The sequence below is a fragment of the Megalobrama amblycephala genome, linkage group LG22 (genome assembly GCF_018812025.1).
Source record: "Megalobrama amblycephala isolate DHTTF-2021 linkage group LG22, ASM1881202v1, whole genome shotgun sequence".
In the NCBI taxonomy this organism is placed as follows: domain Eukaryota; kingdom Metazoa; phylum Chordata; class Actinopteri; order Cypriniformes; family Xenocyprididae; genus Megalobrama; species Megalobrama amblycephala.
The window spans coordinates 20,335,170-20,348,945 of record NC_063065.1 but is presented as its reverse complement, the minus strand read 5'-3'; the positions used below and the strand labels follow the sequence as shown (position 1 = coordinate 20,348,945).

Genomic DNA, 13,776 nt, shown 5'->3' with positions numbered 1-13,776 from the left:
GAATAAAGTCATTAAATTACGAGAAAAAAGTCATTAAATTACGAGAACAAATTCGTTAAATTATGAGAAAAATTACGTTAAATTTCGAGAAAAAAGTCGAGATAAAATGTTGAGAATAAAATCATTAAATTATGAGAAAAAAGTCGTTAAATTATGAGAACAAATTCGTTAAATTACGAATTTGTTCTCATAATTTAACGACTTTTCTCGTAATTTAATGACTTTATTCTCATAATTTAATGACTTTATTCTCAACATTTTATCTCAACTTTTTTCTCGAAATTTAACGAGTTTTTTTCTCGAAATTTAACGAGTTTTTTTCTCGTAATTTAACGAGTTTAATCTCAACATTTTATCTCAACTTTTTTCTTGAAATTTAATGAGTATTTTTCTTGTAATTTAATGAGTTTATTCTCAACAATTTATTTCGACTTTTTTCTCGAAATTTAATAACTTTAATCTCGAGATGGTTTTATTTTTTTATTATTGCTTGGCCCTAATCCACTTCCGTAGGGAACATATTAAATATGGGAACATATTAAAATTAAATAAAAAAAAAAATCCATTATATAACCCTTTTAAAAAATCTTACTGACAAACTTTTGAGCAGTAGTGAATATACAGGAAAGTGGGGGAAAAATACCTTGAATGAACACATTTATTACAGTAATCATGTAGTCCATATAGTTATCAGTTCTATATTTATATATCAGATTATATTGTTGCAGTTCAGCAAATATAGAGTAAAATGACCCTATTGTACTTTATTTTAATCTATACTATAGATTACAGAAAACCTGTTAGTTGAATCACAGACCCATATAATAGTATTATGCATTTGAAAGAGCCCACTTCCAGAGGCTAAATACAGTTTAAAGCACAAAGGGAATGTTGCTGCACTGCTTTATATCACACACACATGTGTGAGGGGTACAACAAGCTGATAAGATGGGAATGTTCATGTTGGGAAATGTTGTCAGGGAGTCATTGAGTGAAAGGGTAAATGATGAGAAGTGTGACATAAACCAGCAGGAGGAACTCAGCTGTGAAAACAAAAGGGAAGCTAATAACACTGCTGACAGATGGTAGAACAATCTAATTTCTGTCTTTCTCTCAATTTGTGCTGTTAGTGGATTTGTTGGACATGCACTGGAAGTACTGCCCTGAGCAAACCAAGATGGATCATTGTGGACTAAAGGAGATACTTTATAAGATCCATAACTCTGCCAGCAGGCTTCTGTACTCAGCTCTGGTGCTGTTTACTGATCTCACAGCTGGAATACTTGGTCATCTGTTATTCAGACGGCATTTTCACTTCCTAATCTCTGTGCTGGTGCTGTTTGGACCTGTTCTTAGTCTCTGGGTATCCAAGTACAGCATATTTGGCAACAAGAACCACTACCTGTACAGGCAAGATCTTGAGGAATTACCTAATTATGAGAACTTATTGCAGATGTGAAGTTGATCTTTTAATTTTCATCATTCATAATACATCAAATAACAAATTTAACTTGAAATGAAAAAATGTATATTAATATATGTAGAATTTAATATTTAAAACTTGCTGTAATATTTTTCAATGTGTTAATGCATAATGTTAACAAATTGAACCTATAATTGATACCATATTTTTATTTAAATAATGTGAATGTAACATTTAATATTATGAATATATTAATTATTTTAAATGGTAAAATATTGAAGCCTCAATGCAAACTTATATTTTCTTAATCAGTATTTTTCCAGACTTTCCTTGTTTTCTCTCTAAATTTGTTACATTTTTTGTGCATATTTGTACATTCAAGTCTTAATATCTTACAAACACACACACACACACACACACACACACACACATTTCAAATAAAAACATTTTCATTTAGAGCATTTATTTGCAGAAAATGACAACTGGTCAAAAAAACAAAAAGATGCCATGTTTTCAGACCTCAAATAATGCAAAGAAAACAAGTTTATATTCATTTTTAAACAACACGATACAGATATTTTAATTTAGAAAGAGTTCAGAAATCAGTATTTGGTGGAATAACCCAGACTTCCAATCACAGCTTTCATGCGTCTTGTCTTGCTCTCTATCAATCTTTCACATTGCTGTTGGGTGACTTTATGCCACTCCTGGAGCAAAAATTCAAGCAGCTTGGCTTGTGTCCTTCCTATTGATCACGTTCTAGAGGTTTTCAATGGGGTTCAGGTGGTGGTCCTCCATCCACGCCTTAATTGACAAGGCTGTGTGGCATGGACCATTGTCCTGCGTGAAAATACAATCCTTCAAGTGTTTGTGAAGGATGCATGACTCAAGCCACGTACAAGGTTATATTAGGTTATATCAGGCATTTGTTCCAATATCGTTGGAATCCTTGGCTCAAGACGGACAAATGCTTAATTCAGTTGTTAAAATTTTCATGTATTTTGGATTTTTTTTAAAAACCTACTTTTGCGAACTATTCCTAGGTTTTTAGTCCGATTGGAACCGAACCAGTGCAGCAAGATTCTCTGCAGTCTGATTCTCAGTAATTATCAAAAAGATACACATATGTAAGAGCTCATTCTGTGGTCGCGTGAAAAAAGATTCTGGCCGCTTGGCGGCGCTATAACATGGAAAAAAAATTAAAAATGGCTATAACTGCGCAACACAAAGTCTGATTGACTTGAAAATTGGCATGTGGTGTCTTTGTCCAAGGTGCCAAGACTGCATTTGAGGACATTTGCGTATCTCGAAAAACATGTCTGCCATCAGCCAATGAATTTTGAGCAGATATCAGACAAGGTTAACGGAATGAAACTTGCTGGGCCTGTGAGAAACTCGAAAGAAATCGACCACCTTCACATTTTCCACATGCGTAAAGGATTGTATATCACGCGATTTTTCACACATGCCCACGATATTCATACCACATGATAGAACTCCTCATTCTGAGCAACTTTGCCTCTAGGACTGCCACTGTCCATCGAATCGTTCATTAAATATTGGAGATTATTTCAAAAAGAAACTTTGGCGGACTATGTTTTGGCTCAACCTCGATAACTGTTAAAAAGCTTTAAAAAACATATATTTCCTATGGTAAATTACCTGTATTGGCTGTCTTTTCTGTCTATGATCTAGATTACAGGCTTGCTAATTAAAACATAATACCTTTTTATGCATGTGTTTAAAAGCCTTAAAACACTTGAACCCCGATAATTGATGCTCGCAGCTATATTTTTATTTGAAATTTGGAAAAAATGTTGTCTGTAGTTTATAGTTCATAATGTTCATTTTATGCAAACAAAGAAACTGCTAATTTTGCAGTGGTCTCTTAAAGCTGCAGTCCGCAATTTTTCCTCTTTGTCGCCATCTCTGTTTGAAACCTGCAATTGCAGTCATATGCGGAACAGTTATCTGTACGTGCGTTGTGCCTCGGCACAGCTCGTCAGCGCGGATGAATCTAATGTTTGCTGTCAATCACCGCACTGGTGGATACTGTACTTCAGAATCACAGATTCTACGTCTTGAAAGTATGACCAGTATAAGAATTTTCACTGGAAAATATCAGCTGAACAAGTAAGTAACATTTCTGCCACTTTTGTTCTGACCAACTGAGGGGAAAAGCATTAGGCCTACAATAAATCACGCTGCCAATGATGATTAAATCTAACGATCGCTTAGCTCGGATCATGCCAAACCGTGCAAATGATTATTACTGTTATATTTTTCTCAAATTGTTAATGTTAACAACATCAGCATTGCGTGACTGTGTGTATTTAGTGTGTATTAGCATTACCTGTAGATTTCAATTTCTGTAGCGACTCAACAGTCCAAAGTCTTTTGCTTTTTGACTACGGGTGAATCTCCAGTTGTCACTGATGATTGTCATTTTGGATCATTCTGGATTACAATCCGCCATCAAAATGATAAGTTTAATTATTTCAGCTGCTGTGAGAAAAGGCTGTAACTGATCTGCCTCCTGCAGCACCCTGACATGAGAAAGCCAACTAGCCTGGACTCCTTCCTTTCTGTTTACAGACGTGATGTAATGACGCACAGACGAACTGCTGCATGCTTGAACTTCCCGCGGAAATCCACCATGTTGCTCTTATTATAAAACATTACAAGCTTACCATTGTGAATCAAGCTACAGTAAGATAATGAGATAGTTTTGAACACTGGGTGGTTATGTACTTGCTCAAAAATTGATTTTGGATCATTTTTAACCAAAAAAAGTTACGGACTGCAGCTTTAATTTTTTCCAGAGCTGTACACACACACACATACATATACATATTTTACTATTTATCACAAGTTTGCTATTTATTTACTATTATTGATGTATTTGTATTATTTCTTTATTATTGTTAATCTATTTATAGGTTATTAACCATTTTGTACTTCCTTTGTAAGGTTTGTGTTCTGAGATATCTGATTCCTGTTGTTGTGATCTCATAGGGTATTCCTGCATTCCTGCTGGGGCTGGACCTGTATATTATGTGGCTCTTTCGTCTTTCTTCTGTCATACTGCATCAGTAACTCTCTTATTCACTCAGTCCGTCACCTCTCTCGGCTTGCTGTGGCCGGGACTCTGTGGACAGTATTCCGTCGTGTTCTCTCCTTCCTAGTGGACGCCTCAGGAAGCTGTTTTGAGCCATTACAAAGCACCACAGAAGTCCGCAGGAACCCCGGGGAGCTCCTGGACTCTGATACAGGCCCCTTATTACTACTGAGAGAGGAGAAGGGTAAAGCAGCCTGCCTTAAGGCTGGGCTACAATGGCAGGGATGTGAGGTGTCTGATGACATCTTGATTCTTAGTTTATGTTGTTTGATTCTTGCTGAGGAAATTGCTGTTTTTGGGCCCTGCATGGCTCTAGGAAAGCCTCTGGGGGCGCCGCTGAGGATTCTCTTCATGCTGTGCGTGTTGTTGATGAGTCTCTGGATCTTCCTGATTCTCTGCTTGTTAGCGCACTTCCCACTGTTCCCTTCCCAGCTGGTTGGAGGAGCTCTTGGGTATCTGGGATGGAAGGCACTTTATAAGGGCTGGTATGTTTTAAAGCCCGGCTGGTGCTGTCTTGGAAGACCAAAAGCTTTGTGTTTGGACATCACGAGTAAAACTGCAGTAAATGTGTCATGCATGTTGAGGAAATAAGTAATTGCATATATATATATATATATATATATATATATATATATATATATATATATATATATATATATATATATATACAGTACAGTCCAAAAGTTTGGAACCACTAAGATTTTTAATGTTTTTAAAAGAAGTTTCATCTGCTCACCAAGGCTACATTTATTTAATTAAAAATACAGTAAAAAACAGTAATATTGTGAAATATTATTACAATTTAAAATAACTGTACTATTTAAATATATTTGACAAAGTAATTTATTCCTGTGTCAGCATCGTTACTCCAGTCTTCAATGATGCTGAAAATTCAGCTTTGCCATCACAGGAATAAATTACTTTGTGAAATATATTCAAATAGAAAACAGTTATTTTAAATTGTAATAATATTTCACAATATTACTGTTTTTACTGTATTTTAATTAAATAAATGTAGCCTTGGTGAGCAGACGAAACTTCTTTTAAAAACATTAAAAATCTTAGTGGTTCCAAACTTTTGGACTGTACTGTATATATATATATATATATATATATATATATATATATATATATATATATATATAATGTGTGTTGATTTCAGCATTTACTAATACATTTTTAAAAGCAAAAGTTGTATCTGTTAATATTATGTAATGGAACTAAGCAAATGAACAAACAATGAACAGTTGTATTTTCATTAACTAATACTAACAAAGACTAATTAATACTGTAACAAATGTATTGGTTAATGCAATAATAAGAAATAATAATATGTAATAAGACATTATTGTATATTGCAATCAAAGTTTTTAATGTTTTATTTGAAAAAGTATCTTATGTTCACCAAGTCTGCATTTATTTGACCCAAAATACAGTAAAAACAGTAATACTGTGAAATATTTTTACAATTTAAAATAACTGTTCTATTTTAATATATATATTTAAAATGTAATTTATTCCTGTGATGCAATCCTGAATTTTCAGCATCATTACTTCAGTCTTCAGTGTCACATGATCCTTCAGAAAAAAAACATTTATTCTTATTATAATTAATGCTTATATTGCTTTTATTTTTGTGGAAACTGTGATATGTTTTTTTTTTTTTTTTCAGGATTCTTTGATTAGAAAGTTCAAAATTATAGCATTTATTTTAAATAGAAATGACTGTCACTTTTGATCAATTTATTGCAACCTTGCTGAATAAAAGTATTATTTTCTTTAACTTATATAAATCAATTAAATATATATATATATATATATATATATATATATATATATATATATATATATATATATATATATATATATATTGCAGTTTGACAAAATGGGGAAATAACTATATATATATATATATATATATATATATATAGTTATTTCCCCGTTTTGTCAAACTGCAATGCATTTATAAAGATATTGCCTCAAAATAATGTTGTATGTGACATTATGAATGAAAACATGAGTGATACCACATTTAGCTAAACTCTTTATTGAGTAAAAACTAGTACAGTTTATTCTGTTGATGTAATTGAAGCTCAAGTCAATGCACTGTGACTGTGGATGTGAAACTCAATACGACATGTTTTACTTTTCAGCAAATGTGTGTGTTTGTGTGTCTTTGCAGTGCGGCTCTCAGTAGATAAGCGCTTTTGAAGATAAGTCTCCTCTGGGCTTCTTAATCTTGTCAAAATTCTTGATGATGACATCATACAGCATGGCCTAGAGTTGAACAGAATGGATGTAATCAGTCATAGCCATCTTAAAAACTCGTAAACACCAACTTGAGAAATGCAAGGTAAGCGAGACCGAACTTACATAAGTGTTGCGAATCTCCAGGGCTACGATGCGTAACTCACAGTACTGATGCTGATCCAGTTCATGGACAAGCTGCCTGAAATCTCCCTGTTGCCAAGAAACAAAACAATCAAATTATCAGAAGCTCAAAGATTTTTGAAAACATGTAAACAATGGTTTAATTCAGCAATGTCTAAATCTAACACAAACTGACCACATGTGGCTGTTTGGAAGCCTTGGCTACAGCGTCTCCCCTCTCACTGTAGTACCTGAGTAAACACAAACAGTGAGAAATATGACACATTAAAAACTATAATATAAATAACTATAAATGTATTTATAATAGAGCCATCATGAGGTTAGTGATACAGTTTGGTCTCTTACTTGGAAATCTGTGTCTGGAATCCCTCGATCTTGGTGCGGGTGTTGGTAAGCAATTCAAAAACTTTTTCCTGTGGGAACATTGATTTTTGCATTTATGCACATAAATTTAACACAACATTCGACTATTAAATGAGTATTGCCACATCTTTTCTATCTTATGTACCACAGCCTCATCAATATGTTCAAGTACAATATGTTTAAGTTCCTGTGATGCAAAGCTAAATTTTTAGCATCATTACTCCAGTCTTCAGTATCACATGATCCTTCAGAAATCATTCTGATATGATGATCTGGTGCTCAAGAAACATTTCTTGTTATTATCAATGTTGAAAACAATTGTGCTGCTTAATATTTTTGTAGAAACCTTTCAATTTTTTCAATTTTTTGACAGCATTTATTTGAATTTTTTGTAGTGTACTTAGTACTTAGTACTGCTTTATTTAATCAGTGTAGTGCATCAAAAAATCTTATTTAAATGTTTGATTGGTAATACAATTTAACACTATGATTTATATATTTTAAAATTAAACAAAATAATTAATATTTAAAATTAATATATATATATAAAAACTGCATAGGTGAAAAAAAGTAGCACATATATTCTGCTAGTGTCATTCACACAAATTTATAAACTTGCACACATTACACATTATGGTATATAAAAGAATTTACATTAAATTAATAATAATAATAATGTAATAATTATTGCATTATATTAATTTAATTACTATTTTATTTTATATTCATATTTTTATATTTGATATTTTCGAATATTCATATTTTTATATAAATATTTTCTCTTAAATTATGCATATTTTATGCATAAATATTGAGGCTGCATGATATATATCGAAATATTACAAATTTACATGTATATCGTAATGGCTTGCAATAAATTAATTATTTTAAAACTTAAAAAGTTCCAAAAAGACCCAATTTTTAGATCAATGCAAATAGCAGAGAATAGACTGGACACATGACATACTTAATATTAAAATAGGTTATTAAGCGCAATAAGCCGCAGAAAATATGTATAAATATAGCAAAACAAAACACCGGTCATGAATTAGATATCTAAAATGAGAATTTTTAAAGATAAATGTCAGAGGATTTCGATATAAGAGAAGAGGAGCTTGAGTTTGTCTTGCGTACGGATGTTTGTCAGGAACTGATTGTTATAGTTTAATTTTATTTTTAAATAGGGATATTTTTCATACAAAAACCCATCGCTTCGCTTCAAAAAGCCTTTATTAAAGCGCTAGTTCAGCCAAAAATGAAAATTCTGTCATTTATTACTCATCCTCATGCCGTTCCACACCCGTAACCTTCGTTAATCTTCGGAACACAAATTAAGATATTTTTGTTGAAATCCGATGGCTCCGTGAGGCCTGCATAGGGAGCAATGACATTTCCTCTCTCAAGATCCATTAATGTACTAAAAACATATCTAAATCAGTTCATGTGAGTACAGTGGTTCAATATTAATATTATAAAGCGACGATAATATTTTTGGTTCGCCAAAAAAACCAAAATAACGACTTATTTAGTGATGCCCGATTTCAAAACACTGCTTCATAAAGCATCGGAGCATAATGAATCAGTGTATTGAATCATGATTCAAATCGCGTGACAAACTGTCAACGGCTGAAATCACGTGACTTTGGCGCTCCGAACAGCAGATTTCATACACTGATTCATTATGCTTCGATGCTTCCTGAAGCAGTGTTTTGAAATTGGCCATCACTAAACAAGTTGTTATTTTAGTTTTTTTTTGGCACACCATAAATATTCTCATCGCTTTATAATATTAATATTGAACCACTGTACTAACATGAATTGATTTATATATGTTTTTAGTACCTTTATGGATCTTGAGAGAGGAAATGTCATTGCACCCTATGCAGGCCTCATGGAGGCATTGGATTTCAACTAAAATATCTTAATTTGTGTTCCGAAGATTAACGAAGGTTTTACGGGTGTGGAACGACATGAAGGTGAGTAATAAATGACAGAACTTTCATTTTTGGGTGAACTAACCCTTTAACCCCCTGGAGCCGTATGGATTACTTTTATGATGGATTACTTCAAAACTGTGAGCTCCATTCACTGCCATTATAAAGCTCGGAAGAGACAGGATATTTTTAAATATAACTCTGATTATGCTGTATACATGGCTTGAGGGTGAGTAAATCATGGGATAATTTTCATTTTTGGGTGAGCTATCCCTTTAACGTGTTATCACATTATTCTTTAATATCATGCAGCCCTAATACATATTCATTAATTCAAATCTAAACTTACAGATGAGAAACATAGTTCTTTTATTTTGTCACAATATAGGGCTAACTGACCTGTACAGCAACTCCAAAGTTGTTCCCATCTTCAATTTTGGGGACCTGTAGCTGTATCCACATTGACACCTGCACAAAGGTGTCACAATGTTACACAATGAACAAAAATTTCCTTAAATGCTTTATTAAATGTTTTGAAGCTAGCAGAGTCTACATGCAATATAAAATTAACTATAAATTATTGCAGAACCAGCTGAACAATTACATTTGTCAAAAAAGTCAAATCCATCCAAAAAGTGAAAATCGATTATCATTTTTACCTTTTTTTTTTTTTTTTTGATGGGTTTAACTTTTTGACAAACTTAATTTATTTAACTGTTCAGATCTGCATAGTTAGCACATGATATCACTTCCTCACCGTGTTAAGACACTCCTTTAGAGTCTGAATCTCAGGCTTCATGAGCTTGAGGAGTTTCTCTACTGTCTCATTGCAGGCGATGGGACCACAGGGAGGACCTTTCAGATCACAGTTAACATCATTAGTTAAATTTGTGCTTTCCAGATCGCCACGTTAGTTTGTAAGGACAGGATGAATGGAAGACTTTGGCTGCATCCGAAATCACATACTTCCCTACTATACAGCAGGTGAAAAACAATATGTGACAAAAGTCTGTCCGAATTCACAGTAGGCAAAAAGTACCTGGATAACCTACTTCCAGCGAGAATCTAAATTGCGCATTCGATTAACACTACTATCCCATGAGGCCAAGGAAGAGGATTTGTAAATGGCAGTGAAGCGACGCAACTGACGCTGTAGGTCACATGATAAAGACAACATGGTGCATGTAGCACGTCCAGATAACATTCATACTACACACATATAGAACATACTTTTTTTTAGTGGTCTTGAAGTTACTTATTCAAAATAAGTACCTACTCTTAAAGAGTATGTGATTTTGGACACAGCCCATCTTAAAATCTTCATTAGGTTCTGCACTACTTCTATGACATTACCAGTCCAACAGTGCCAACCTGTGTTCATGCTGTGAATTACACATTGTCATATTGCATTTGGGGGAATTCAGGTCTAGGGAAAAGAGAACCGAACAACTAACATTTTCAGTTTCATTTTCCAAAATCCACACATTTACCTTCATCCTCATCTTCTCCTTTCTCTCCACTCTTCTTTCCCTCTTTGGCCTCTTTCTGTGTGAATAAAATGTCATTAATGTCTAATAGGTTACTTAAACTAAACCACAAACTGTCTTGAAGTTGCAATATAGTGATTAACTTGATTTAAAAACTCATAATTAGTGATAATTAATGATGCCTTCATCTAAATATATGACATTTGTATGTATATTATATATTTTAAAATATAGAAAATGTCTAAAATATTGCTAATATATATTTGAAATCAATGAGGGGAAAAATGCAATTCAGTTATTTATTTGTCCTGATATATATATATATATATATATATATATATATATATATATATATATATATATATATATATATGTTTTCTATATTCTCATCATCAATAATGTGAATAATTAGGCTTGTTAATAATAAATATAATAATAATAAATAATGTGTTACAATGACCTCCTCTTTCTTCTTCCTCTTAAGCTCCTCTTTGGCAGGGTCTGGGATTGGGATGTCCAGAGGAGCCCTGATGACAGACAGATCCTTCAGACTACAGGAACCCTAAATAATAAAAAAATAATAATCCAATCACAAACAGCATTGCTTAGCCACAGCATAAAAGAGTCTGAATGTTTATGATGCACCTGCTGTATGACTTCATACCTGTAATATGTTGTCCATCACTGCAATTTTCTCAGGGAAGACTTTAGAGATCAACTGTTCAGCCTGTTTAAAAGAATCAAACAACAAACTTTCACTATACAGTTATTGTTACTAGTGTAAAATCATAATATATTAATATTGGTTCTCCTTCAAACTGCTTCATGAATGCTTCTGTCATGTTTCATTTCTTTTCACAATTATAAGAGTGTATGATACACTGTGTGAACTATAATAACTGACCATTTTGGCATAAACTAAGAAAGCTATGAAAGAGAGTGACTGAATGTATCTCTAATTACCTCTTTGGTGATTTTTTGGGAGAATCCATCCACCTGCAAAGTACATAGGAAGTGTTTGTCAAACCTCTAAAACACAAACACGCGTTCATTATATATGCTGAGGTTTATAGGCAAGCTAAAATCAAAATACCCCATTTTCGTTCACTAAACAGTAATAAATGACTTTAAATTATGTTTCGGGCCTATAATAGGCGGCTTACCTGTTTCTTAGACGCGGGGCTCATGTCTAAGGAAGTCATTTTTGCAGAATAGTCGTTTCGATTTATCTTATTGCAAAACTTTAGTGAACCTGTTTGCAGAAAAACTCGTTTAATGTCTTATCCCACTGGGTAACGTGGGGTTTAGTTTGAAAAGAGAGGATGAAATCCAGTTGTTATCGACGAAACGACGAGAAGTCGCAGTTACTCAGCACAAAAAATGAAAATGAAAGTGAATTAAGCATTAAATAATAATTCCTCGTGTCACCGAAAGGGGGTGACAACAATCAAAAAACTAAGCGAGTTACGGAAACAGGCTTTGCTTTACCAAATAGAATAAAAGTCCTATTTTTTGTTTGCTTTTTTTTTGTTGTAAATACTGTACTGAGCAATGGTGTGAATGAGGAATGAATTATAGAAAGATAATGTCATGTATTCTTACGATGCCTTTATCTGAATGTATGCCATTAAAAAAAATAATAATAATAATAATAATATATATATATATATATATATATATATATATATATATATATATATATATATATATATATATATATATATAAATTTTTTTTTTTTTTTTTTTTTTTTTTTTTACTAGTGGGTGCAGGACACTATAGTTCATTTATGTAAGTGGGATAGCAAAATAAAGTAAACTGTGACATATTATACCCAAAAATTCTTCATACAGTGGACTACCAGTAAAACTGATACAAATTTGGGACCAAAAATTAATCAGACACTTTGACCTGGCCATGTTTTTCTTAAGTGTTATCTGACATAATAAAGATTATTTTTTTTCTGACAGTTTAACTCTGAGATCTTGTCATATTTTATTACCATTTTTTTAAACTATAGTGAATAAACTATAATATTGAATGAAATGTTGGTTAGACAAAATTTATTATTTAAATATATATATATATATATATATATATATATATAGAAAACGTCCGGAATATTGCTAATATATATTTTTTTTAAATAAATGAGAACTAAATTTGAATGAATGAATGAATGAATGAATGTAAAGGACAAAAATAAATGTATTTGGTAGTATATTTCAGTTATGTTTTGTCCTGATGTATTTTTTTAAGTAAAATTATATTCTGTATAAAGAGGCCTATAATTCAAAATATATTAAATTGTATACAATTTGTATGTATTTTAAATGATTATTTGTCCTGATTTAAAGTATGGAAAAATATTCTAAATATTGCTAATATATTATTCACATAAATTAGAAAAATGCCATATAAAATATATGTATAATATGTTTTTTATTGTATATGTATTTTACAAACATATGTGAAATATATGTTAAAAAATAAATAAATAAAATATAATGAAAAAATATTTGGGATATATTTCATATTTATTTGCGCTGATATGGTTTTCTTATTTTAAAATTAAAATCTATAAATATTATTCGCCTTATTTACATTTGACTTATTCATTTGGAAGACACTACATCAACCTACTGTAAATCCAGTGTGAGTTCTTTGGGAATTGAACATGTGACTTATGAATTGCTTATGTTCTTGCCTCTGAACTACATTTTGTAATACATTTTCAAAATGAAAGTTTAAACAAATCTTGGAAAATATATTTCATATTTACAATATGTGTCAAAAAATTGCCATATGGGAACCCAGCAACATTATTACTCCTGATGATCGTAAGCCACAACACCACATTATCCCCTATATCTTTATTGATCTTGCTCAAAATGTTCTCACTATGAACGCTGTCACATGATGCCAAAGCAAAAGCTTACATTACAACATGAATCGAGTTCTAATCTGGTACAGTCATTCAAAGGCCTAAAAGACATCAGCACCATTGGATTTGTAACTGACAAAGAAAAACAGTCTGTGCAAGACTTGGTAACACTCTTTTT

General features: G+C 32.1%; 2 protein-coding genes across 3 annotated transcripts; one reads left to right on the top strand and one right to left on the bottom strand.

Annotated features, from left to right (window-relative positions):
- Nucleotides 1–446: 446 nt before the first annotated feature.
- LOC125258091 (fat storage-inducing transmembrane protein 1) lies at nt 447–5,166 on the top strand. The gene is made up of 2 exons (XM_048174924.1): nt 447–1,410; nt 4,439–5,166. The coding sequence occupies exons 1-2, from the start codon at nt 1,145–1,147 to the stop codon at nt 5,130–5,132; spliced, it is 960 nt and encodes a 319-aa protein (XP_048030881.1). The 5' UTR covers nt 447–1,144; the 3' UTR covers nt 5,133–5,166.
- Nucleotides 5,167–6,572: 1,406 nt separating this feature from the next.
- Nucleotides 6,573–12,125, bottom strand: psme1 (proteasome activator subunit 1). 2 transcript variants are annotated; one of them, XM_048175101.1, is made up of 11 exons: nt 11,880–12,125; nt 11,680–11,745; nt 11,381–11,443; nt 11,177–11,278; nt 10,720–10,774; nt 9,987–10,084; nt 9,629–9,697; nt 7,278–7,345; nt 7,108–7,162; nt 6,915–7,001; nt 6,573–6,818 (listed from the first exon to the last, which is right to left on the bottom strand). In XM_048175101.1, exons 1-11 carry the CDS (start codon nt 11,916–11,918, stop codon nt 6,732–6,734), a joined length of 789 nt encoding a protein of 262 aa, XP_048031058.1. In that variant the 5' UTR covers nt 11,919–12,125; the 3' UTR covers nt 6,573–6,731. The 2 variants fall into 2 exon arrangements, with proteins under 2 accessions (XP_048031058.1, XP_048031059.1); XM_048175102.1 differs by having other exon boundaries at nt 11,680–11,712; nt 11,880–12,124.
- Nucleotides 12,126–13,776: the final 1,651 nt, after the last annotated feature.